The 25387-nt window shown below is 49.1% G+C and overlaps 1 protein-coding gene across 1 annotated transcript in view; it reads right to left on the bottom strand.

The window, feature by feature from the left end:
* The window catches only part of rev3l (REV3 like, DNA directed polymerase zeta catalytic subunit), a 39966-nt gene that overhangs the window by 5343 nt on the left and 9236 nt on the right, over positions 1-25387 (bottom strand). The window contains exons 2-22 of the mRNA XM_083689005.1: positions 18477-18666; positions 18259-18333; positions 17172-17332; positions 13192-13333; positions 12925-13019; positions 11833-11937; positions 11486-11570; positions 9794-9936; positions 9343-9471; positions 8871-9108; positions 8294-8436; positions 4249-8155; positions 3259-4139; positions 2823-2908; positions 2497-2622; positions 2150-2330; positions 1897-2008; positions 1461-1576; positions 873-991; positions 563-681; positions 171-312 (exon numbers count right to left, since the gene is read on the bottom strand). Coding sequence (XP_083545131.1) covers positions 171-312; positions 563-681; positions 873-991; positions 1461-1576; positions 1897-2008; positions 2150-2330; positions 2497-2622; positions 2823-2908; positions 3259-4139; positions 4249-8155; positions 8294-8436; positions 8871-9108; positions 9343-9471; positions 9794-9936; positions 11486-11570; positions 11833-11937; positions 12925-13019; positions 13192-13333; positions 17172-17332; positions 18259-18333; positions 18477-18666 — 7295 coding nt within the window. The remainder of the gene's footprint in view (positions 1-170; positions 313-562; positions 682-872; positions 992-1460; positions 1577-1896; positions 2009-2149; positions 2331-2496; positions 2623-2822; positions 2909-3258; positions 4140-4248; positions 8156-8293; positions 8437-8870; positions 9109-9342; positions 9472-9793; positions 9937-11485; positions 11571-11832; positions 11938-12924; positions 13020-13191; positions 13334-17171; positions 17333-18258; positions 18334-18476; positions 18667-25387) is intronic.

Here is a 25387-nt window from a genome sequence, read left to right as displayed (position 1 = left end):
GGGGGGAGGGCATAGTGAGACAGTGGACCTTGACTTTAATAATTTTAAACTCAATCCAAAGTTCAACAGTCCACAAGTATTGTCTTACAAGCTGCAAAATAATCACAAGTGTCTACACCAAAGCACAACAAAACACAACTACGTTGTGAATGAACCCCAGAAACACTGACCTGTGATCCTCGGGTCAGCACATGGTAGAACTGGATGCCAAAGACCCTGGCCAGCTCACTGGTCCTGCCGATAATGTCATGCTGCTGGAGCAGCTGCATGGTGCCACAGACCCGGCTCACATAGTGGTCCACCATCTTCCACCTGTACAACACAAAACACTTGGTAACCAACGTGACCCACTCGAGATAAAGTTACATTTAGAACTCTTAAGACTGAATGACAATATAGCAAACAAAAGAGCAAGCAGAAAATACTGTTAAATCAACTTCTTATATATAGCGCATCTGGTCAAATGGTGCTGCAGACAAAGAGCGACGATGGCTGAATAATGTGAGTATATCAAACAGGAGAACAGTAATGTGATTGTGTCCAGGAGGAGGACGGAGCCCACCTGTACAGATCAGTGTTGTGGTTGAACCAGTCAGACAGGGTGCGAGGACTGTGCAGGGGGAAGCGCTGGTGAAGCACATGGAAGGCCACATTCTCAAAACTGTAGCTGTTCAATGTCACCTGAAAACACAAATGCAAAACACACACAGTTAAAATTAAAATACCTTGATAACATGAACATGCGAACAGTCATATCTAAATTATCTGCAGCTGTACCATCAAAGAAATCATTGAGGGGAAGGGGAAAGAAGCAAATGAGTAAGATGTTATGGTTGATAATATTATTTTGATATTTGGTAATTGATAGTGACCTCCGTCTTCATTATTCTCCAGAGGTTGATCATGATGCGTCCGATGATGTTGATCTCCGACATGGTGTCAGCCCCGTACTCGTCCCTCTCTGCAGCAAAGCGGTTCTCCTTGGAGTCACCTGAGGACAACAGACAGCAATTACAGCACTCGGTGAGGAGCAGACAACAGGACCAATTTCCAGACAGATGCTCTGTTCATCTCCATGTAACGGCTGGCTGTAGACTGGCAGGGTACATTAAAGAAAACTATTCTGTTTGAGGGCAAATGTACTGATTTACACTGAGACGAGCATAACCACAAACACATAAGCACATTATTTCAAAGTAATCAGATTTAGCTAAATCTCAGCACCCCACACTACCAGACACCATTATGCACCGATAATGACTTTTGCAAAAATCATGGACAAATATGCAGCTATCCTCACAATAAACACGAGTGATAAGCTTGGGATTTGCTACGTCACTGCTCTCTTTTGGGGAGAAAGTGCTTGGTCTTTATTCGTCTTCCCTTTTTTCATCGCAAGTCAGTGGACTGAGGGAGTTGTGTTGTGGCAGCTATGCCAGACAGATTTAGTGCCCCCATACCTGGCACGCGAGAGAGCTGCTGGCACAGGTCCACGCCCAGCGCTGATGCCCGCTGGAGGAGGTAGCCCCAGGAGTTCATCTGCACCTCATAGCCCACTAGGATGTCTGGGTCAAACCTGCCAGGAGAGGAGGGCCTTACATTAGCATGCAGGATCCATAGCACATGTTGAACACTGGCCACAATGGAAACATTGAGAAAATCATCCATAGAAAATAAACAAAATAAAAAAGACCTTTTATCAGATACCTTTAAATTACATTTCTAGTACTGGACATTTTGTCAAAGATGGGAAATCTGGGCTTTCTTCTGACATGACCATTCAGCTAAATCTTACACAACTGTCATAATGCTACACCAATAAAACCAGTGTATCCAAGATCTCTTCTGAAGACTGAACCCAACTATATCTGGATCAAGGACACGATGATCCCATACCTCCTCATTACAGTGATGACTTCCTGGAACAGTTGCTTCTCATCTACGGCATAGGTGACCTGCAGTCCTGAAACTCCTGATCTGACCAGCAGGGGAGCTGTACCTTTGTGATCTGTGGGGACAAAGAGTAGACACAAATACGTCACAAATGCTGTCTTTTCAAATATAACCAGATTAACATTATTCCCAGATAGTCAGATAAAACAAGCCAGCAATGCAAGACGTATGATGATGGGAAAGAACACGCCATCACCTTGGCAGTCTTTGTCCACCACAATGGCGCCGGTCAGCTGGGTCTTGTCTGAGTCGGGCAGAGGCGCATCAGAGCTGAAGCAGTAGAATAAGGCACATATGGGGTCAAACTCCGGGTCAGGTTCCAGGTCCCGCCGGGTCCGCGCGTGAAGCTCCATGCTGATCAGCGTCAGGTGCTGCACCTGGAGATGAAACACAAAACAAGCCATGTCATATTGCCCTTAACCTTCCCTTCATCAGCATCACGGGACCCTGCACTGCACTTTGTTGTATGCGTACGGCTGAGTCCGGGGAGAGTGCATGTGTGTGTGTGTGTGTGTGTGTGTGTGTGTGTGTGTGTCTCCTCACCTCATGCAGAGCTTTAGCTTCCTGGAGGTTCTGCATGCTGACTTTGAAACCATACGAGTTGTTGATGCTTGGGCCCTCGATCTGAGAGTTGTCTTTCTTTGGAACATTCAAAGCAGCAAACTGGTTCTGGGTTTGGGAGGTAAGGAATAAAAAGGAATTTCAATTTGAATAAGAGAGAGCATAGCATTTGAAAAACAGATAAAGTAAATGCTAAAAGCCATTACAGACATTTCTAACGAAGGTAGATTGAGACCCACGTCTAAATAGGTTATTTGGAGCCAGTAGTCTAAATGAGACAGGCCTCAAGTGTCAGTGTTTGGACTGACCTTCATCTGTGTGGTCAGTAGCACTCTCCTCAGGGTGTCTGTGTGGCCTCTCCGATGCTGGAGCCTCTGAGACATGGACTCTGCCTCTGCGAGAAGACAGGACAGAAACCCAAAGTTAGCCGAGCAGGGGAGGTGCAGTGAATAATAAGGAGGACAAAACAATTTCAGGGCAGAAGATTCCATCACATTAAAACAAATTCAATTAATTACCATGACGGATTAACCGTTCACGTACGCTTGATTAGTCAATTATGCAGTCTTTAATGGCAGCCATAAAAATTTCACACTTTGAGGTAAGAAACGCCAGTAAAAAAAAAAAAGACTCACGGCAGTCGGAGCGGATGCTATCGCTAATGTAATTTCCCATGGTCATGCGTTAGTGGGGCAGGATGATAGTGATAGCTGCTAATAGCCTGTGGGAGGATAAAGAGCTCACCTTCGCTCACAGGGGTGCTGCACAGAAGCTCTGAGTCGCTCCTGGGTCTGTGTCTCCTGAGGACTGGGGTGCTGTGGAGCAGATGGGGGCTGGTCCTTTCCTCATCCCCTGTTCTCATGGGGAAAGGAGAGGGACTGAGGAACTGTTTCTCCTCTCTCCTCTCAGGTGGGGTGCAGAGCCTGGGTGACAGAGGCTCCAGAGCTGACCCTATCCTCTCCTCCGCTCCACCTGGCCCTGAGGGGCTGGGCTGGGTGTTTTGTTGCCATGTTGGCAGGTCTGGCGAGTCTGGAGAGATGGATTTAGCGTAGTACTCCTCCTTGGGTTCTGGAACACCCATGTCCGATGCATGCTTAACCCCTTTGGGGCTGTCCTGAGTCTTCACCCCCCTAACAGGAGATATATGTAGGAACAGATTGGGTCCCCTCTCCCTTTGAGTCCTTACATCTGAGGGTCTCTGAAACCCTTCATCACTCATTACTGGGCAATGAAGGGTAGCAGGCTTTTCAGTCCTGTTTGTTGGCTCCTCTCTTACTTGTTCTAACCTTGGCCTCCCTAGTGCTCCCATGTCTCTCCTCCCCCTCTGCAGGTGCTCGTACTGTTTCCTGGCTTCGAGCCATAGCTGGACACGCTCCCGGCTGGGTGCACTCCTGCAGGGGAGGAGGATGACCTTTTGGTCCCCGGCTGAAGAGGGACTGAGCTCAGCCTGGTAGTTGGTGGCCTCTGAGGCTTCTGCTCCCAGTGTGTGAGAGGAGCCAGGACAGGTCATGGCGCAGAAGGCTGTCTTCCAGAACTGCAGCCCCTCCAGGGACAGGTCCCCGCTGAACTCCGCTAGCTCCTTAGCCAGTCTGGTCTCCACCGTTAGCTTACGTCCACCAACCTCCCTAGAGACGATTTCAAAATACCACAATTAATCATTACATCATTTTATACCAGCACAGCCATATGTGTAATCTTCTGTATGCTTAAACCTCAGAAGCTATGAGATCTTACCTGGGTTTCCCTGGAGCATCTGAGGGGTCGCTGCAGAAGGGCTCCTGGAAGGTGGCCTCGGACATATCCAGGTCAAGGAGAGTGGTGAGAATCTCATCTCGGCTGGGAGGTGACATGAGGGGCTTGAGTATGTGGGCTCCACCCGGCCCCCTGAGGAGCTGACTGGATCTCACCTGTGACAGAGAGCTAACTGAACGAGGAGAACTACTGGGTGTGGTTGACGTTAGTGCATCATTCCCCTCCATTAGGTCACCAGTCGGTGATCCTTCGTTGTCTGCGAAAGACGCAGAGCTTAAAGGCAGTGGTAAGATGGGGTCAAGGGCAGAAAACAACAGCTCTTTTCTTTCACATTGAAATCCTTGGAAATGGCTCAGGCCATAGACTTTGCCTAGAGAGGTTCCCCACTCTCTGCTCCTCAGGATCCTTTCAGAGTCCAGAGGAGACAGATGGTTGGAGACAACCTTGCCGTTCTCTGACCTGTCAAAGAGGTCAGGACTGAGAGATCCAGCCCTGTTCCAGTCTGACCCCCTCTGGACCTCCTCCCCCACCCCAGGCAACCTCCCAGGCCTTTTCTCAAACCCCAGAACCAGGGATAGGTCTGCCTCCTGAGTCACATCACTCAGGAACTTCTGAGGCAGGTTCTTATCAGTAAGAACAAACTGGCTGCCCATGTACAGGCTGGAGAACTCAGTCTGCCCAATGGCGTTGATGTCAAAGTTGTAGTTGTGAGGGAGTTCTGGGGATAAGCTGTCCTCTATAGAGTAGCAGCTGTCCAAACCTGGGTCTGAAAGGAATATTGGACTGTCGTCTGACATGGTGGACTCCTGCTTGACTGGTAACTCTGGCTGAGAAAGAGTGCTCTTCCCTTTCTTGCTCCTGGGCTTCTTCTCCTTGGGAGCTGTAGTTCTGGGGGCCCTGGGCTTTCGTGGTGTGGTGGACGGCACTCTCCTGGCTTTTGTGGATTTGGCTGCAGGGTCTGGTGCAGTGCCAGGGGGCAGAACTGTGGTGGATGAGTTCTCTGTGCCCACTGGCTGAGGAGGGAGGCACTGCCCCTGCTGCCTCTTCTGAAGGAGTTTCCTCAGAACAGCGAGCCCGGAGGGGGTCTCAGACAGGGGCGGTACTTCCCCGTTTTTAAGGCCTGTGTGGGGGGAGCCTGCTTTTGGGGCACCGTCATTGTCCCTCACTATGGGGACAGGTAGGGACTTCACCTGAGGGGGTGTGCACTCCTCAGGAGTAATCTCTGCCTTTACAGTACAGCCCTGAGTACTTGCTAAAGAAGAGTCCTCATCACTCTGAAGTGGGTCTGGCTGTGATTGGGGACTTGGAGCAACAAAGCTTTGGTTTAGCTCCATTATAGAAGTCTCACAGTCCTCAGATTTTGGTTCAATGAACTGGGACAGGGTTGTGGAGCCAGAGACAGTCTGAGAGCTCTCATGGGTGTGGTTTGTTTTGTTGGCTTGCTGCTGAAAGGGCGGGATACCCTCGGATGAAGAATCAAGAGGCTGCAGCTCATCCTCTGGGAAAAGGAGCTGGGAAGTCTCACAGTCTCTGATTACAGGGGGGTTGTCCAGTTTTTCAACCTTCTTCTTTCTAAGCCTTCGAGGTCTCGTAGTAGTTACAGAGCCATCATCCACACTAGTCCCTTCAGTTGATTCTGGCTCTTTCTTTCTCCGTCTGGGAGGCCCACCAGCACTTTTACTTCTTGTGCTCTCCTTTTTGACTTGGGTCTCCTCTGGAAGCTTACTAGCAGACTTAGTCTGTCTTTTTGAATATGTTGTTATATTTTTGTGTCTGGCTGTCCGACTTTGTTTCCGGGCACCTCTACCGAAGGACTGTGAGGGGGTTTCCTGACAAGCGGAACTGAGACAGGGATCATTTAATGGGTTAATCAACTGGTCAGAGGACTTGTCGTCCATGAGCGGGTCACTAGGTGACCAACATCGGGGTGGTGTTGAATCTGTGGGGCTGGGGGCTCTGTCAGACAGGTAACCCAGTCCCAACATCACATCAGTGTACTCTGTATCATGGTCATCTGTGAGTTCACAGTAACATGGGTGAGGGGCTGGCAGAGAGGGCAGAGTTGAGGTTCTACAGCCTTTAGTCCTTTTTATCCTCTCACCCCGTGTGACTGTGGCTTTAGGAGGACTGCTGACTATTTTCTTTGTTGTGGTGTTGACCTTTGCCTTACGTTTGGGCTGTTTCTTAACTTTTGGCTCACTGAGGGGAAACTTGACCACACAAGACACTTGCACCTTGGGCCAGGATTCCTTGAGGGGGGCCAGTTTGTTGTACTGCTCTAGCCTATCTGGTGTCAGCATCACCCGCTGCTCATCTTTGTTCACTTTTGCCATCTTCACTAACATGTTCTTCTGCCCTTTGAATCTGTTGATTATGATGTACTTGATGATGATGGGTGGTTCCTTTCTTGACATCTTCCGTCGTTTCTGATACTTGAGTTCCTGTGCACTGAGGACGTAGTTGTCTTTGAGGCTGTCTCTGAGGGAGAGAGGGTGTTTAACACGAGAGGCACCTGAGTGTTCCCCGTCCTCACTGTCATAGCTCATCTTACGTTTTGCCCTCAAAGTGTATTTGCTGCCAGGCAAACCTGAGGCCTTGGTGTAGACTACTTTTGCTGGGAGGTCAGGCAGTGGGGCCAGCCTGCCCTCCACAGAGGCCTCAGTGGGACCTGCAGGGACAGGGATAGAGACAGAGACAGGGGGGTCTGGCAGTGGTTCTGTGGGTCTAGTAATTGGCTTCTCCTCAGTGATTGGCTCCTCCATCATGACTGGCCTCTCCTCCAAGACTGGCTTCTCCTCCATGACTGACTTCTCCTCCATGACTGACTTCTCCTCCATGACTGACTTCTCCTCTGTGTCCGTGCCCTTTAGACAGGCAGGCGTGATGGACGTGAAGATTGTGCTGACCTGGCTATCAGACACTGGGCTCTCCAGGGCATTCACCTTTGACCTCTGGGCCACTGCGCCAGACCTCCTCTTACCCAGCTTCAGTTTGGATCTGCGTGGCTCCACCTGCTCTACCTTACTACAGCCATCAACAAGCTTGTTCCCCACCACCTTTTTGGAGGATCTGGTAAGGCAGTTGGAGAGAATGACACTGGGGAAGAACTTATAGTGAGCCTCCTGCTGGGCCACTATAGTCCTCTCAGTCTTGTTCTCCTGATAGTCCTCATATCTGATTTTCAGTTCCCCCATGTCCCCCTCCTCGCTGCCTTGGCCCAACTCACCCTCCTGGGGGGCCATGAGCTCATCCTCCTCTATAGGACAGGGGGCTGGGGTGATGTTCCTCAGTATGGGGCTTTTGCAATCTTTCTGACTCAGCTCCAGATCTGTCTTGGTGGCGCAGTTCCTGAGCTCTGAGTAACACAGGGAGAAACTCCTGTGGTTCTGCAGGATGGACAGGCGATTCTTTTCTACATTCTTGATGCTGCTGTACTTCTTCCTGCTCTGGGTGATTTTCCCATTGCCGAAAGGAAAGCCATCCAAGTCCGACTCATCAAGAGCCATCGTCTTCTTCTCGTAGGTGTACAGAGGCCTCACGTCCATTTTGTCCACACAGATCTGAGAGACCTCTGCGATGTTGCAGGGGATGGGGTGTTTGACTGGCTGGATGTAGGGGATCTCCCTATTCACTTTAAACCCAGTGGAACACTCGTTACCATCTTGACTGAGAGAGCTTTTGGAGAGAAAGTGCTTGTCGGCTGGCTCCTCTGTGTCCAGTGAGAGAGCTTGCCTATGCTCAGAGTGTTTACACTCCAGGAGGAGTTTAGCTGATGACTGGGGCTCCAGGTGGACTGTCTCCCCAGCGAAAGGGTTCCTCTTCCCCAGTATCTTGTCAGTGACTGTGAGGGAGGAATGGGTCCTGGAGCCTTTGTCTGTTAACGATGAATCTAGGTATAAGATAAGAGAGAAAAAACATGATTAAGACCATAGCATTCCAAGGAAAATTAACATGATAGCATTCCAAGGAAGAAGTTAATAATGTATGTGACCTTGTATTTTATCTTTAAACATGTTATGGGGCTCACCACTGTTCTCGTCCGCAGCCCCATCCAGCTGGGGGATGGACAGATTAGCAAAGAGGGAGTTGTTGCCACTCCATTCCATCTCCTCGTCTGATGAACCCTGTGACTCATCACTGAAGCTATCATCTGCATCCTTAACCCCAGGCCTATAGAAGGAGATAACAGAGACATTCATTAAATAATGAGCTGCACCGCTTAAAACATTCACAGTTGCAGCTAACAGCAGAAGGGTGACCTTCATCTGACTGACAGATGTCTGATGACTGGGGCTGTCTGGGGATGTCTGATGACGTATATACCATGTGAATTCAGTGAGGAATCAACAAAGAACAGGATCAACCACCTTGAGAAATGACCAATACAAATGTAAGACTGATGCAAACAAAATAACATCTGAGGCTATATACACAGGTCTCCTTTGACAACAAAAACATAAACAATCGAGTTATACTGCAGGTTCTGTAGGTTATCTGTAAGTCAAATTCTTCAATATCTAGGGGAATATTTCCTCATTTAAAATGAGTGGAAATATCACATACTGTGGCTTTAACAAAAGCTAATGAAACAAAAAGGTAGACACCTCCTTCGTAACGACTGCTCGGGAAGGTCACTGTCCCATCTTTGTGACATCACGAGACTGAGTTCTGCCTCCTCCCTCTCCAGCTCAGGCCCCGCCTCCTCTTCATCACTGTTGTAGAGACAGCAGCTCTCTTCCCCAGGGAGCTGACGCTGGGAGTTCTGTCTCAGGGGGGCCGCTTGGTACCCGTCATCCTCCAGTCCTACCAACAGGTCCACCATGGCATGGTCCTGGCTGCTGTCTGCAGCATAAACATACACGCAAAGACAGCTTAGCTTATGGCTCACTAAACTAACCAGGTTGTTATTGCAAAAGATCATTTGTTCTCAATGACTTGAGACCAGTTGGAGACCAGTCTTCAATACAAATAATATGCTGATTAAAGCTTTTAGAGTTGGGTAAGAAACAGTAGAATAAGCTGTTCTTTGCAGCCCAAATGAACACAGTAATCAGTGTTGTGTGTTTCTTTTTTTACCTAGTATGGGGGAATTGTTGGATCTCTGAGAGAGGGGGAGGAAGGTCTGACTGCTCTCCAACAGACTCAGAATGGCCTCCTCATCCACGATGGCCTCCTCTGGGCCTTTACCGCTGCTCCTTTTAGTGTCTGAGTGGATGGAAAAAAAGGTTGGAGAGAGAGGGGCAGGGTTATCATTACTGACACACACACAGAGCGGGTTCAGCATGAGGCACAGGCGTATGCCATTCTGGCTCTGAGAGTGCTGTCCCTGGCATTTCCACCACTCCTACGGGAGACTTGGCAGACCAAGTGAGCAGATTATGCTAATGTAGATTCACACTGTGTGTCACACTTAAAACACTCTGACTCAGTAGTGGTAGGGTAAATTAGGACAAATGTTGATTTCACAGTCCACCTGCTCTGACAGTGACTACAAAAGTGTGACAAGGGGCAGAAGTGATGCTCTCACCTGTCTGCATGTCTTTGTGCACCTCCACCTGGTTGGCAGGTGTGCACTGTAGCTCCTCTGGGGTCAGGACATCGGGGTGTAGCGATATTTCAGCTGGGAAAGACTCCTGCTCCTCACCACCGTCCACAGAACCTGACTGAGTCCTGTTCAAAGAGACATCAAACAATTCCACGTGAAACTCTGTTGTGGGCATGTAATTGCTGAGGTTATCACCAGAGTCATAGAGAGGGCCCCTGGGACCGTGTGCTCAAGCAGTCATGTTTTATTAGCATCCCTTACTGTCTTAATCAGGGGAAATGGCTCCAGTGTGTGTGTGTGTGTGTGTGTGTGTGTGTGTGTGTGCACACGCTTGTGTGTGTAGACGGAGGTATGAATGGAAAGCTGGCAGACAGCCAGCAGTTCTTGGGCATCTCTCCAGATGCCTCTCGGCTACAGGCTGCCTATCAGGCTCCGACATCCGTGCTGCATCCCTTTCACCGCCTAGCAACTCACTACTTAGCAACTACTTGAAATATACACTAGGTAGCATACATAGCCAGGGTGGAAAGAGCTATGCATGAATTAAAAATAAAAACCTCCATCTTAGAGGCAACATTCCCTTTCTATAATTCTACGAGAATGTCTTATTTCTTGTGCGCGGCGCATGAGTGAGAAGGGACTCCAGAGACACGAGCCCGTGCACGACTGTCTCATTCTGTGTTAATTAGTCTCGTCGCTAACGACTTTAGTGGCTACAGGGGGGGAGCCCAGCAGGTGCCAAGAGATTCCTGCAGCGATTAACACATTTGACTACAGGCTCCGCCCCCTCCACTGGCTTTGTACTATAGCTCAGGGGAACTGATGAGAGAGAGAGCGAGCGAGAGAGAGAAAGAAATTGTGTGTAGTACAGTATATGTGTGAGTGAGAGACGGACAGACGGACACAGACAGACAGACAGAGTGAGTGAGTGAGTTGTGAGCTGAGTGTGTGGCACCGTGCTGCCAGAGCTCCATCACGTGAGAGAGAGACGGGTCCCTCTGCCAAGGACCAAACTACTCCCATACTGCTGTGCCTATGACAAAGCTGTTTGATTTCTCCTCTCAGCTTTCTTCTCCTTTGGTATCAGGCTTTGTGAATCGAAGCCATCTGGTCCTGATGTAACGGCACGCATGGAGCCAACTGTACTTTATTTATAACAGGAAATACTTTCTGCTCAGCACGGAGGGGAGGAAGGAGAGCAGAGTGATATAGTAGAGAGTACTGTAAACCCCTCTCCAACCTGGCCCAGCCACTGACAGAACCAGGAGGAACCAGGAAGCGCCATGCATTCAGTAACCAAAAAGGCATGAGGTACGCACTCACAAGTGTCTTTCATATAGTTTAACATAAAGAATAAAAAACAAAACAGATGTAACTTCTCTTAAAACACGCAACTTATGTGGTCTCCGGCAGTAGACATGTTGTCTTCCTAATGCAATTGGAAGCACCATGTGTTTTCTTTCAATGAGTTAAACGCCACACCGCCCCCCCCCCCCCCCTTCTGCCCCTCCAGCCTTCGAAAAACTCCCAAACCAGCCACAGTAATTCACTCACACAAATGGAGCAATTGTCTGACAATGACTTTCTGTTCAATTGCCCTAAAGACTGGGAAAAGCAGTGGTGAGCCTGGGCCTCACCCCCTTAAAAAGGAAGACAGAGAAAGTGGCTCCTTACACATTAAACTCATTTTCCCTCAGCATGTCCTTGAACCTCTTCATGAAGATTCTCTCGCTCTCAGTCGAGGCGACAAACCCGCGATCTGGAACAGCATCAGACAACATTATTGGGACAAATAACATATTTATTTTAGAGGCTACACTTTGATGTCAGTTTGCACATGGGATGCCAGAGATACAGCGACAGTGAGATGTGGGACTAAGAGACAATCCTGGATGTGTAATCACAGCCCAATTTGGGAACTTTCCATAGCAGATACTGTGGCTTATGTACTCAGTGCTTAAAAGCATAATAACAGTAATGTTGTAATAGAGGATTTGTGCCATGCAGAGGTAGAGGCTCACCCTGTGACTCTGGATTCTCCATCTGGGAAGCCTGGTTCTTCTCCCTCCTCCGCTGCTTCTCATCCTCCCAGATGGCCTGCAAACCGGGGTTCCTGCCGATCTGATCTGCACACAGCAGACATGGCATTGTCATCACACCGACCACACATCTGCATTTTCCTTTCTCTACTTCTACAATAAGCTCAGCAAGAGCCTTTGTTATAAGAAGAAGACAGTCAATGCACACAAGTTAAAAGATCACACAGCTCCAACCACTCAGAAGACTGGGCACAGGCTCAATGAGAGAATCGTTCCTAAACAGCTCCTTTTCAACAGTTTATACATAACAGTTTTCTGGGGCAGATGGAAAATCATGATGAAAGCACATATGTTGTCTGCCCTGGTGCGCCCTCCTTTCTTCCTAACAGAGATAATTGATGTGTGTGTGACCGTGGCCAACATGTACAGTTTCTTCTATGCACAGCTAATCTAAAACAACTCCTAGCATGCAAGCACTTTCTGCTGTGTCATTGTTGTGTTTAATATTTATCGGAAATAGCAGGAAAGGCTGTAAAATACATTTTAATAGTGGAATTGAGAAATCTGAGGGCTTGGAAAACATTTCACCGGCAGATGCATATTCAAACAGCTTCTGCATACATAGCCTTAACAGATTGTGCTTTCATTGCTTTGTGTTTTCAGTTCAATCAGCTCAAACTTTCCCATCCTCAGAGCTCCCTCCGTTTCCCTCTTTCACTCTCTTTCCCTCTCTTTCCCTCTCTGTTCTCTCTCCCCTAACAGAAGATCCCAGGCAGACAGACAGACACAGCAGAGTGGACTGTGTTTGTTTTGGGCCGGTAACTGATCTGATGTGCTGAGGAGCAGGAGCCTGGCAGTAGGTTGAGAGACAGACTCTGTTTGATATGGAAAAGAAAAAGGCCTCATTCCCTCATCTGTGTTTGAGGTACATAGAGAACGGCTGATTCAGCAGAAGCCAGCACTTCCCTCAGTCTCTCTTCATGTGCACTGTGTCTGCCTGCCCACCAGCTGGACACACAGTGTGAACTGCTTTGACTAAAGGCTGATAGTTGAGGGAATCCTCAGTGTCCTTACTCTCAATCTCCAGACGATTAAGGATGTCAGCAGCCACGGCGTCTGCCTCCAGCTCACAGGTGCTCTGCCTCTCTACGTCCTCCAGGACAAGAGAACTGCAATACGGGGAAGAAAGATGAACAAACAACGTGCATGCACACCATCAACAGGGAAAATCACACGCATAAAAACACATGTAGCAAGATCGAGCAAGACAACAAATAAAAACAGAGAGAGAGAGAAGGGAAGGACCACGTGTGAATGGAGCTTCTGGGAGGCATCACTTACCAGGGTAAGGCCTCCTCCTCCCAGCGTACAAAGGTGCCCCCCAGGGTGCTGTCACTCAGCTTGGAGTTGCAGGGGCTTTTCAAGGGGCTGGTGCTGCGCCTACTGCTGGGCCGCTGTCTTTCTGGGGCTGAGGGACAGCTCTCTGCCGCAGCCACCCACACACACATTTGGAGACAATCTTCAAAAACATGTTTTCTAATAGTAATGGCCAAAAACAATGTCAACAGTGCAAGACAAGACTGCAAAGCACACCGGCTAGAGTCAAACCTTATGTTGCACAACATGTTTTCAAATCCCAACTCTTTCGTTTCTACACCTAATCCTAGATTAAAAATTTACTTTCAAGTGAGAGCTAAAACAGATGAATGTAAACAGGTGTACATCTCATCATACCGTTTTTCAGCACTTTTGTACTGTGTGGGGCACTGCAAACCCCATTCTATTTATTGCGTCAATCCAGAGGTGGATTTAGCATTCAAGCCCACTCTTTGTCTGGGGAGAGTCTAGCGTGAACGTATTTAAGAACCTGTTCATCTCAAGATGGGATTTCCTGTCGATTCATTAACCCTTCCATGCATGGTGGGGTCATGCTGGGCTTGTCTCTACTGGCCTGGGAAAAGCGGACATACCTGTCCCATTTGAGCAGATTAGGGCTTAGCCATGATCAAAAGGAACCGGCTATCTGCCGTTTGACTCATAGCTATCAGGCAGGAAAGAAAGACTGTGAAGGCCAAGTCCACCCAAGATCTGAGGGGGAAATGCTTGGTCTCCCACTCCCACTGAGGGGTCTGAAGTCTAGGCTAGTGTACAGCAGGGGAGGCTGGTGGAGGTAGGTAATTGGAGGAGGGCTCATTGTAATGCATGGAATGGAATGAGTAATGGTATCAAACGAATTCCCCTGGTGTACAGGCTTACTCTCTCTAATGAAAGGAGTTGATGTGAGACAGACCCTAAATTAAGCCTATACTAGCCTCAACTTGATCATTTTCACTGGAAGGTATCAAATGTCCAGCTTCGCTTGCTGTTTTGTTTTGCAACCAGATGCGGTAACACTATGTATTGTACAGTAAGGTTCAAAAGTGCAGGCTCCTCATTTATCAATGCTGCATACGCACAAATCTGTGAGTAAACCATGCGTACAATTATTTCAAAGCGAAATGTGAGATTTATCAAGATGAATGGTTGTACATAAATGTACACACATTCATGACAATGGGGGCACACAACGCCAAGTGGTGCAATGAGGTAAATGCGTGTCAGACACAAACAAGGAGCATGTGAAGTAACAAAACCGGTTATTCTATAACATAGGAACCCGTTGAGAAGAAATGCATTTGATACTATTTCATTAATTCGTTACATTAGTGTGTATGCACTTTGATGCCATACCTCTTTAATGCATGTTTGTGTGATATTAAAACCGAGATTATTTTCCTGTAAAAGCTTTTATTAAAGAGTCAAAAGAAAACATTGATGTGGAAATGTTTCATCCACATCTCGTAAATGAAATTAAAACTTACATCTTCTGAAGTGCCATTAATGGAACAAAGCTCATTTTTATTTCATTGTGAATTTACTGTACAGCATGTCATAACCATCACCTCCAGCATGTAATTTTACCTAGATGTGCACATATTTTTCTAAGCCATTGTTCAGATTTTTAAAAGAAAAGCACTTTCAAATGACACACCGTCAAAAAACAGTAAGGAGAGAAATCAGAACAGAATTTGACAAATGGCTAGGTGGGATTAGTTAGACAGGTGGGATTAATTAGTCTTAAAGGGATGTTATTCACCATTTATGGTCAATTCTGTCACCTCCCCTGTCTAACTTCACATTGTCGTTATCTATCGTCTACCAGGTCAGCTTGGCGACTTCTTAGATGAGATGGATGTCCTTCTCAGCTTCTTCCCTGAGGACGGCGCACCACTTCACTCGTCTGGAATACTTGACCTTCTCTCCTCCTTCGGCCTAACCCTGTCCCAATCTCCTCCGACTCATAAGGCATGCAATCAGCTCGACCTTGTCTTCACCAGATCCTCCCATACCTCCAACCATACTGTCACCCCTCTTCCAGTTTCTGATCATCATTTCGTATCCTTCTCCCTTCCCCTCAAATCCACCCCCTCCCAGTCAGTCTCTACCCACACTGTATCCTCTCATCGCAACCTGCGTACCCTCTCCCTCACCACTCTCTTCCTCTGTCTTATCCTCCCTATCCTCTGTTGAATCCTTCTCCCTTCTATCCACTGATGCAGCCTCCTTCACCCACCTGTCCACTCTTTCCTCAACCTTCGACTCTCTCTGTCCACTGACCTCAAGGCCACATGCTCCTTGGCTGTCTGAAACCCTGCAAGCTTGTAGAAGCTTGCACTTATCCTGTGCGGCGAACATTACAGCGACAGCACGCTTCTGTAGATTCTTCCTCTACAATGTTCATGTAGAGGAAGATGTGGTGTTAAATCTCCCCAAATTCTCCCATGTCACCCCCCTCCTTCGCACCCTTCACTGGCTCCTGGTAGCAGCTCGCATCAGATTCAAGACCCTGGTGCTCGCTTACCAGGCAGCAAAGGGAACAGCCCCTCCCTACTTGCAAGCAATGGTCAGCCCCCAAACCCCTGCCCGATCTCTCCGCTCTTCCACCTCGGCTGGCCGCCTGGCTCCGCCGCCTCTACATGGATGCAGCAGTCGTGCTACTCAGTCACGGCTTTTCACTGTCCTGGTGCCCCGCTGGTGGAACAAGTTTCCCACTGCTGTCAGGACAGCAGAGTCGCTACCTATCTTCCGCCATAGATTGAAGACCCTTCTCTTCAGGCTACATCTTAACTGTCCCTCCTAAAGACCTCTTCATCCCCACTACCCCCCTGTACAGTTTCTCTACTGTAAATAAATTAATAAAAATCAAAAAGAAGAGGTAATTCTTCCTTCTTCTAGCATTGTGACTGCCAACGGTCCTGCTATGCTGGTCCTAGCATAGATTACTTTTTCTTATGAGGACTGATGGATAGATGATTCACTTACTTAGACAAATGTATTTGTTGCAAGTCACTTTGGATAAAGGCGTCTGCTAAATGCCAGAAATGTAAATGTATATGACCCAGGAGTGTAGGCCAAATAGTTTTAGTTTCAAAGCTCTGGTGCTTATTTTTCTATGAATGGTCAGAGGGGCTTGTTTCATCAGGCTTTTAGACAAACAGAAGAAGGCTGCAAGGCAGCAGGAATGCACCTCAGGCATGTAGAGTGTCAGGGGTTTGAGGAGGACCTATTCTTTATGTTTATCTTTTCCATATCATAACTTATTTTATGGAATGCTCAACAGGTGTTCCAGAATACTTTTTCAGTAGAATGTGTAGCAGTGTGCCTCCCACATCTCTCGCTGTCTCTCTCTAGCTCTCTTCTCTTCTGGTGTATGCTTTTGTGTGAGTTTGTGATGTTGGCCTTCTCTTCCTACAGTACAGCAGTCCTGTTCATAGGGAAATCCTTCACTGTACTATCAGGCTTTTGTAAAGCAAGAGAGTAGTAGTTCATTTCGTACTCTAGCAAACTGCACAATGACAAGGATGCATGAGGTATGTGTGTGTGTGTGTGTGCGCGCGAAACAGAGAAAGAGAGGCAGCAGCAAGGCCGTTGCAAGAACTAATACATCATCATGCCACAAAGCATGGCAGCCCCCTTGTCCTCCCACAGATCCCCACACAGCTAGAGCACTGCAGGACTCTGGAGGAGGATGCCCATTGCCTAGCCTACACTGACCATCAGAGCAGAAAACAACATAAGATTTGGTCTAACGAGACTGGACATAAACCCCCCCCCCCCCGGCCCCCGTGCCCGAGCCCCCCCCAACACACAACCTTAGGTACTACACTACTGCCAACCAAAACAGTCAAAGAGATTATGAAAAAGAAAGAAAGAAACAGAGGCTGTGTTTCATGTGGCTTTGGCAGGGTTCCTAGCCAGCCAGCTAAATCCTTGTCGCTTACCGTTTTTCTGTCTCCGGCGGAACTTGACGGCGCCCAGGTTGATCAGGTTCATGCCATACAGGTTGTAGTCGATGAAGAGCTGCAGCAGGTAGGGGATGTGGGCCTCATGGGGCTGGTAGCTCTTATTCATCACTGCTCCTCCCTGTAACAGCTCACAAACCCTAGACCAGACCACACAAAGACATCAAAGGCCATTGGATGGGATGCTTACATCTCATAGAAAAAAACGTGTTTGTGTTTATCTCATAGCTGTTGGAGAAAGTACACAATTCACTTCTTGAACCTGAAACTTTTCAAGTCTGTCATATATTCATGTTGAAGCCTACAGTGACAGTTCCCCTTTAAAGGTCAGAACGAGAGAGAGAGAGATAAAGAGAGAGAGAACTGATTGATTGATTAGTAATGAGGGGCTGTAGACACCAGCTCCTGCAGGCTGGAAGTGAGCAGACAGACAGACAGACAGCCGGTCAGTCAGTCAGTCAGCCAGTGTCTGTCCTGTCTCAGTATCAGTGCAGCAGCAGCACATTTCCACTCACACGGCTTGGCTCTGACTGACGGCTTCAGCAAGTAAATAACAGGCGCTGTGCACAGCTCTCCATTCTTACCACCTCCTCCAACACACAGACAAATGCAGACACACGCACACCTCTCTGTAGTACAACAGAGTTCAGACATGCGTAGCGATCAATAGCAGAACAGTGGGTGTCAGTCACGTGCACACCACGGGCAGTCAGATAAACACTTCACTACACACACACACACACACACACACACCTCTGTAGTACAACAGAGTGCAGACATGCGTAGCGATCAATATCAGAACAGTGGGCGTCATAGTCATGCGCACACCACGGCCAGTCAGATAAACACTTCACTACACTACACTACACACACACACACACACACACACACACACAGACAGACAGACAGACACACCCACACACCTCTGTAGTACAACAGAGTGCAGACACACCACGGCCAGTCAGATGAACACTTTACACAACAAAAGAGAGAGAAGATGAACGCCAGCACATGCTCCAGCTCAAACCACAGCATACAGGCCAGTGAAACTATCCAATTGACGCACCTTTTTACCATCTGAGGGTTGTAGAGAAAGACCTTCATGAACTGCTTCTCTTTCACGTGGTATCCGTAAAAAGGCCTGAGGACAAAGGACAGTCAGACCTTTTGGGAAACCATCAAACCAGCAAACATATGTACCCAACCTAACATATGCTGTCAGAAGTTTCTGAACATGTTACTCTAAATCAACAAAAAGAAGTATCTTAAATAGAGAGAACTTACATGCCAGAGACCAGTGCCACTTTAAAGACATGCTGCGTGTTGGAGGAGGGGTTTCCCATGGACACGTTGAGGGCTCTGTCGATGCTGAAGGCCATCTGGCGCAGGTAGCGCTCCGCCTGCTGCCCATAGCCGTCGTACGGCACGTAGATGTAGGGGAAGATTCCATGGAGGTGGAGACACGTCTTCTGGCCTGAGACACAGAGAAAAAGAGAAGCACAGTCTGATTAAGAGGGAGTTTTTGGACACGGGTTTGTGTTGATGCGAGAGACACGAAGATGTGGTGCAAAACCCGATCCATACGAAGTGCAAGTGTGAAACTGGGGTGAAAAGACAAACAAGAAAACTCTAGTAGCCAGACTTATTAATTTACCAAAAAGCAATCTACTGTACTATAATTCCCACTTTGAACTAACATTTACAGGCTTCAGATGCAGTCAGTGACATGACTGCTTTTACTAAACCTATTAAAACCACAGACTGCACACAATTGAGATGAATGGTCTCTCTGCATACGAGAGGAAGGAGTCCAGTAAAACAGCTCTTTACACACTTTCCGACCACAGGAAGACAAATGCTGGGGACCCACTGAGACAGACTGATGAATACAACAAAGGCCTGTAAAGCCGTGATTCATGAGTGCACACACCACACAGCATAAAGCAGCCCATTAGCTAAATAACTAAATGGGCACAGAGAGGAGGGAGACTGTCATAGAAAGTGGGGCCAGATGGATGGTGAGGTGAGGTCATCGTTGTTGTGTTATAAAAAGAACAGTCTCTGACATCATCAGTACCAAACACAGGGAGCCAAGACCCCCTGAGGGAGCAGCAATCTACAGTAGACCTCACTGACCATTAGGTTCATGGCTGAGCCATCTCAGTCCCAAGATAAGGCTGTCTTAGGCCTACCACCAGTCCTATTATCAGACTAACATGAGCCAGACTACTATGATATCTACTGACTAAATCAAATCAAATATTACATTTAGAAGATGCTTTAATCCAAAGTGATTTGCGGTATAGGGAATGCATACATTTTTTGTATAGATGGTCCCAGCGGGAATCAATCCCACAACCTCAGGGTTGCTAGAGCGACACAGAACTACAGACAAGGGATCATTCAGACATCAAGATGAGTGAGACAGAAGGAGGCAGTGTTGAGTTTCAACACAGCATCCAGAGAGAGAGCCTCTCCCACCCATCAGCTCCATCTGTCTGAACATGCCCAGAGACTGCCAGGCTCCCCACCATCATCATTATTGCTATTTGCTGGAGGATGGGGTCTATGTTGGTAATGGAGGTTTTTGGGCGCTGGCACTGTCGTCCCCCATCCCATGCCTGCCTGCTGTGCAGTGCAACGCTGTAGTCCCCAGGGCCTGAATGTTGAATCTGGACTCGAGGGGGGGGGGGTTTCTGCAGAGTAAAACACAAACAAGATCTCTACATCGGCAACCAGGCAGGGGGTGACACAGGAAGCTATGGAGTGTACACTGGGAAGACAACTGGGGGTCTGACATCCCCCTCAACACCACACAACTAGTGCCCTCCTGAGGAGAGCGAGGGCAGATGGTGTGCCAACCCAGGGAGCTCTCCAGATAACCCCCCCTGGGAATATCTGTGGCAAACGTCTCAGCATCTCAACACACGGGCTAGACAATAGGCCTTAAATAACCCAATGCCATTCACCATCACAGGGAAACGGTCAAGCCGATGAGCACTGCACGAGCAGGAATAGACATCAACCTACTCTGAGGTCAGTCTGGCAGCGAGCCAGTCAGGGGTGGTCAAAAAGTAGGGGGGTAGACAAAAGAGCAGTGAGGTACATTTCTCTGTTAGAGCGTGTGTGTTTTAAATAGAGGAGAGGTAAGACGCCTCCTGTGTGTGTGTGTGTGTGTGTGTCATTACCCAGAGCCACACAAGGCAACACAAAGGACGCCACTCTGGCGAAGAGCTCTCAGGGATGCATGCGCCCACCGTGTTAACGCAGACACACAGCCAACGCCGTTTGTGAGCTGCTGCAGTTGCTAGGTAACGGGGCCGGCGAGCACAAGCCCCTGACAGACAGCGGGGAGATATAAACAAGTGATTCTTCCCACCCAGCTGGCCGAGCCTGAACGAGGGAGGAAGAGAGGAGAGAGAAGTTGTGACTGAGGTGGACTGGTTGCTGCTCGCTCCCTCCCTCCCTCCCTCCTTTAAGCTGCTCTTCCTGCCCGAGTTATCCCAAGCTACTCATCAGCTGCCTGACTGGGGATTCAATTATTTGTGAATGGGGGTGGGAGGGGCAGGGGGAGGGGCTGTGGGACTGCTGCAGGGCCCTATCAAGAGGAAGGAGCATACAGTACATGGAGGAATGGGGAGAATATCTACTCTGCCAATAGAGGCCGTCCCTACTTCCCCCCTTTCTCCACCCAGCCTCCCTCCCTCCCTCCTTCCTTCCTTCTCAGAGATCTGCAGCAGCATGACCGTGAATGACTCAGCACTACAGCACCTCCGCCATACTGTAACTGTACAGTCAGTGTTGCTGCTGTTGCTACCGTACTCGTCTGCAGCTGAGCCTCAGACACAGACAGACCATTGGATCATTCGAGCCAGACTGAGCATCTCTGAGTCACTTACTAACTGTGCAGCAGCAGAGGAAGGCCTCCAATCAGTATGGAAATCAGGCTGGCTCTGTCTGTGTGTAGCTGGCCGTTCAGCCTCAGACAGACCCTCCATCTTGATGAATACCCATTCATGCCCTGGACTAGACCTGATTGATTGCAGGAAGCCCTGGGTCACACAGTGCACGATGTGTGAGCTGTACACTACAGAACTCCTCTGTAGAATTGGGCCCTGAGGCACATGCACACACAGTGGAATGTAGGTTGGGGGGGGGGGGAGGGAGGGAGGGTGGGAGAACTGGAGACCCCAGGGGGGGTCTGTAGGAGTAACATCCCCTCTACTACGGCCTAGGGGCTCATTGTAATGCATGGAAAGGAATGATCAAACGGATCGTCATTCCGTTCCATGCATTGCAATGAGTCAGTCTTTTCCGATTTCTCCCTCCACTGGACTGGAGTAGTGCAAAAAAAAACATGGACAAAGCCTGGGTAGGGAGGAACTGTGGGTTGTATGTGAAAGATCAACCAGGTCTACAGTAACAAGAGATCACGCTAACACAAGTAATGAGTTGGGGAAGCTCAGTGGAGAGTGGCTCATTAGACAGGCCTGGCCCCATGTCGTGGACATGATACTTGGTCATGAACTCAATCCCTTCCACTGTACGGAGGATGGCAGGGGGACAAGAGGCTAATGAAACCCAACTCTAGTACCACACCACCTGTGGAGAGAGCGCTTCCCCTTCCCCTGCCTGTGTCACTGCCAGGTCTGCAAACAGTGGAGAGGTCTTCCTACACAAAAGCAGCACAGAAGGATGAGGGGGGGTAACTAGCTCGCATGCACGCACGCACGCACCCACAAAGGGCGAAGGGATGACAGGAACACATGCACGCACACACAGGGAGAGGTGAAGAGGTGACAGAAAGGAAGACGCACGCACACGCGCCCCTGAGTGAGCACACTGGCACAGAGCCAACCAGATGAGACACACAGTGGGTCTGGAGGAGGAGGAGGAGGAGGAGGAGGCAGAAGGAGAGAGACAGAGCAGATGCACAGTCAGAAAGGGAATAGAGAAGGGAAGGCAAAGCACGTTACACCATCTCCTTCTATTCACAGTCTGGGGGATAGGATGCACCTGGCCTCATAATATCCACTACCCACCAGACCCGCCTTTTGAGACGGCCTCACAGTCCCGGTCCCAGCCAGAGCACCTGCAGTAGAGACGCAGCTCAACCCACCGGTGGCCCTGACTGGCAGGCTTTAACCCACAGATGCATCGGCCCATAGCTCTCCACGGTATGATAAGGGGAAGAGATGGGAGACGGCAGTAACAAATGAATGGGTGCCCACTGCAGCATGAAGAGACGAGCCAATCAATATAGCTTCTGCTTGCTTAGCAAGATTCACACCATCATTCATGCGCTGGCATCGTTCTAATGAGTTAATTGCTGGCGGCGGGCGCTTTTATAATTTCTCTCGTAGACGCAGGGTAATTCCAAACACATTACAGTAAATGCAGGCAGACAACGCCTCGTTTGACAGTTCTAGGCTCAGGCTGGCTGAGGTGTCCCTAAATTGTTAAATGTTGACAGAATCTCAATGTGCTGTGCCTCTTCATCATGCATATACCATTACCCGTGGGAAAGGGTGTGTGTGTGTGTGTGTGTGTGTAAACATATGACGGTTCCATTCTGCGGGTTCAAAGGCGCCTTGCTGCACCACTACTGAGGTAAACCCTCGTCTGTGAGGAAGGAGAGAGAGAGAGAGAGAGAGAGAGAGGGCGAGGGAGAGAGAGAGAGAGAGAGAGAGAGAGAGAGAGAGAGGGAGAGAGAGAGAGAGAGAGGAGCGACTGCAGTGAGGAGAGGAGAAATGAGAGGAGGAAAGAGAGTGGAGGAAAGAGTGACGCTCTCTTAAATCACATCTCTCTAATGGATTTACCCAAATCATCTGCTCCCTAAATCATTCTGGGGGAGGGCAGGGGGTACGCAAGAGTGATCAGCCTACAGACAAAAAGCCAAGGGGAAATTTATGCTCCTGCTTTATAAACGAATTAGGCAGGATCATATAGAGCTCTTGGTCTCACGAACCCTTCTTAAAGCCAGTCTGAGTGTGAGACTACGGTGGGGGTGAGACCACGCTGAGGGGTGAGACCACGCTGAGGGGTGAGACCAGGCTGGGGGTGAGACCACGCTGAGGGTGAGACCACGCTGCCAGGCCTCCAATTTATTTAGTGCTGCAGCTGGTGGTGGTGAGTCCATGGAGTGACAGGGGATAGTAAACAGTGAGTTTGCCAGGTTATGGTGAAGCTGGTCTCACCGTGTGTGTGTGTGTGTGTGTATAGACAGAGAGGAAGGGAGGAGATGGGGGCACAGACGCTGAGGCGGGGAGCTGCTATTTTTGGCCTGGTCTGTGTGGAGTCTGCTGATGAGCTGTGTAGAGGGAGAGGACACAGGGGCATGAGGCGGGGGGGGCTTGTGTTTATCTATTTACATCTCAATCTCCCCCCTGTGCCCCACCCATCCACCACTGTACCCCCTCCATCTACGCTGTACCCTGCCTCAGCAGTATGGATATTGTGCTGTATGGGCTGATGCTCATTTACCACCCACTGTGCAAATACACCCCCCCCCACATATCACACAGCACTATACTGCACATCTTGAGCTGGAATTATGCACACGCCATCTCTTCAATCACCCATCCTTCAAAGTACTTATGCAAATTGTTTATTTTCTGCAAAACAAAAAGGCATGAGGAGGAAGGCCTGGCCTGCTACTTTATGGGTGGCAGAAGAGAGCTCTCTGGCACAGTACGCTACAGCTGCCTAGTCGCCCCCCTGGCCACTTCTACAGATCTCACACACACACACACACACACACACACACACACACAGAGAGAGAGAGAGAGAGAGAGAGAGAGAGAGAGAGAGAGAGAGAGAGAGAGAGAGAGAGAGAGAGAGAGAGAGAGAGAGAGAGCAGAGAGAGAAAGTGCCTCCATATAAAGTATCACGCGAGGCTGATTTGCCCTGACATGCCTTCCCTTCCCTTTTCCACCCAGTGTGTCACAGGTTCCATTGTGTCATAGAGAGGGCCTCCCTGGCTGTGGTGATGTCACATTGTGGGAGACATGGTGATCGCAGCCAAACCTGGAGCCAGGAGTCCTCCTCCCCGTGACTGTTGTTATGTTTCGCTGGGCTGGGTGGCTTCTCTCCCTCTCCTTCTCCACAGAAAAGCCTTTCCTGGCTGGGCGCCTGAGCACAAGAGTAGAGGAACAGGCCAGAGGACTGACATCACTGCCTATCGATTCCAAACTCTGCGAGGGACATAGTACATCCCTCCCAGACAGCCCTTCCTTAGAGCAAGCCTACCTCCCCCATGCTGTGACAGAAAAAAACCGCCTCAAAGTCCAAATGAAAAAAACTGGACAAAGTGGCCTCCTGCCGAGTACTAAAGACGTCCCTGGCACTTCTCTGGCGAGGGAGAAACAGACCACTGTACTGGTTTCAGACATCTGAGCAGGCAGGAGACACAGCAGATGGCCAGTCAAACAGGCTTCAGAACAGGCCTCTTTGACATGTTCCACGCCAACCGCTCATACACCAAACAACCCCCCCCCCCGCCCCCCAAAGAAAAGAAAATCACAGAAACACATCATTTTCCTGTGTGTACTGTATTTCAATATGAGGAGTATATCACTTGACTTCAGCTCATCCCACTGTCCGGCCCAGCCATCATGGGGTGTACGTGGTGAGAATGAATCCCAGCAGAAGGTGTGGGTGGCTGGGCTGGGCTGGGCTGGGCTGTGCTGGGCTGGGCTCTGCTCTTTGGCTTTGCTCCCTCTCATCCATCTCTCCTGGGTGGGCTATTAGTAGAGATGACAGGCTCCGGTTCATTTATCATATGACGGAGCTGCGGTGCTAACGATCCGGCGGCGACTGATTAACAGCACAGACAGGCCCTCCGTGCCCTCAGAGACAAAGTCATCCACGGCCATGACCTCCAGAAGGGGCAGCAGGACGTTCACAGGGACGGGACACAGGGAGAGGGATCTCACACCATAGGGGCAAAGACAGGCTGGGAAGCAGAGAGCACCAAGGCCCATGAGAGTGGCACTGTACCACTGTCAGATATGGTGATAGAAAAATGCTAATCAAGGGAAGAAGTCAATGGCCTGCGTTGGCCTCATACTGAGCATCGCATTCAGCCAGTCTGAGCAGCATTAATCAGGCTGGCATGTGTCTGTCTGTCTCTGAGTGTTTGTGTAGGGGAGGAGGAGGTGTGTGTGTGTGTGTGTGTGTGTGTGTGTGTGTGTGTG

The sequence above is a fragment of the Argentina silus genome (genome assembly GCF_951799395.1).
Source record: "Argentina silus genome assembly, chromosome: 17".
NCBI classification, from domain to species: Eukaryota; Metazoa; Chordata; class Actinopteri; order Argentiniformes; family Argentinidae; genus Argentina; species Argentina silus.
The sequence above is the reverse complement of the archived record's forward strand: the minus strand, read 5'-3'. Positions and strand labels throughout refer to the sequence as shown.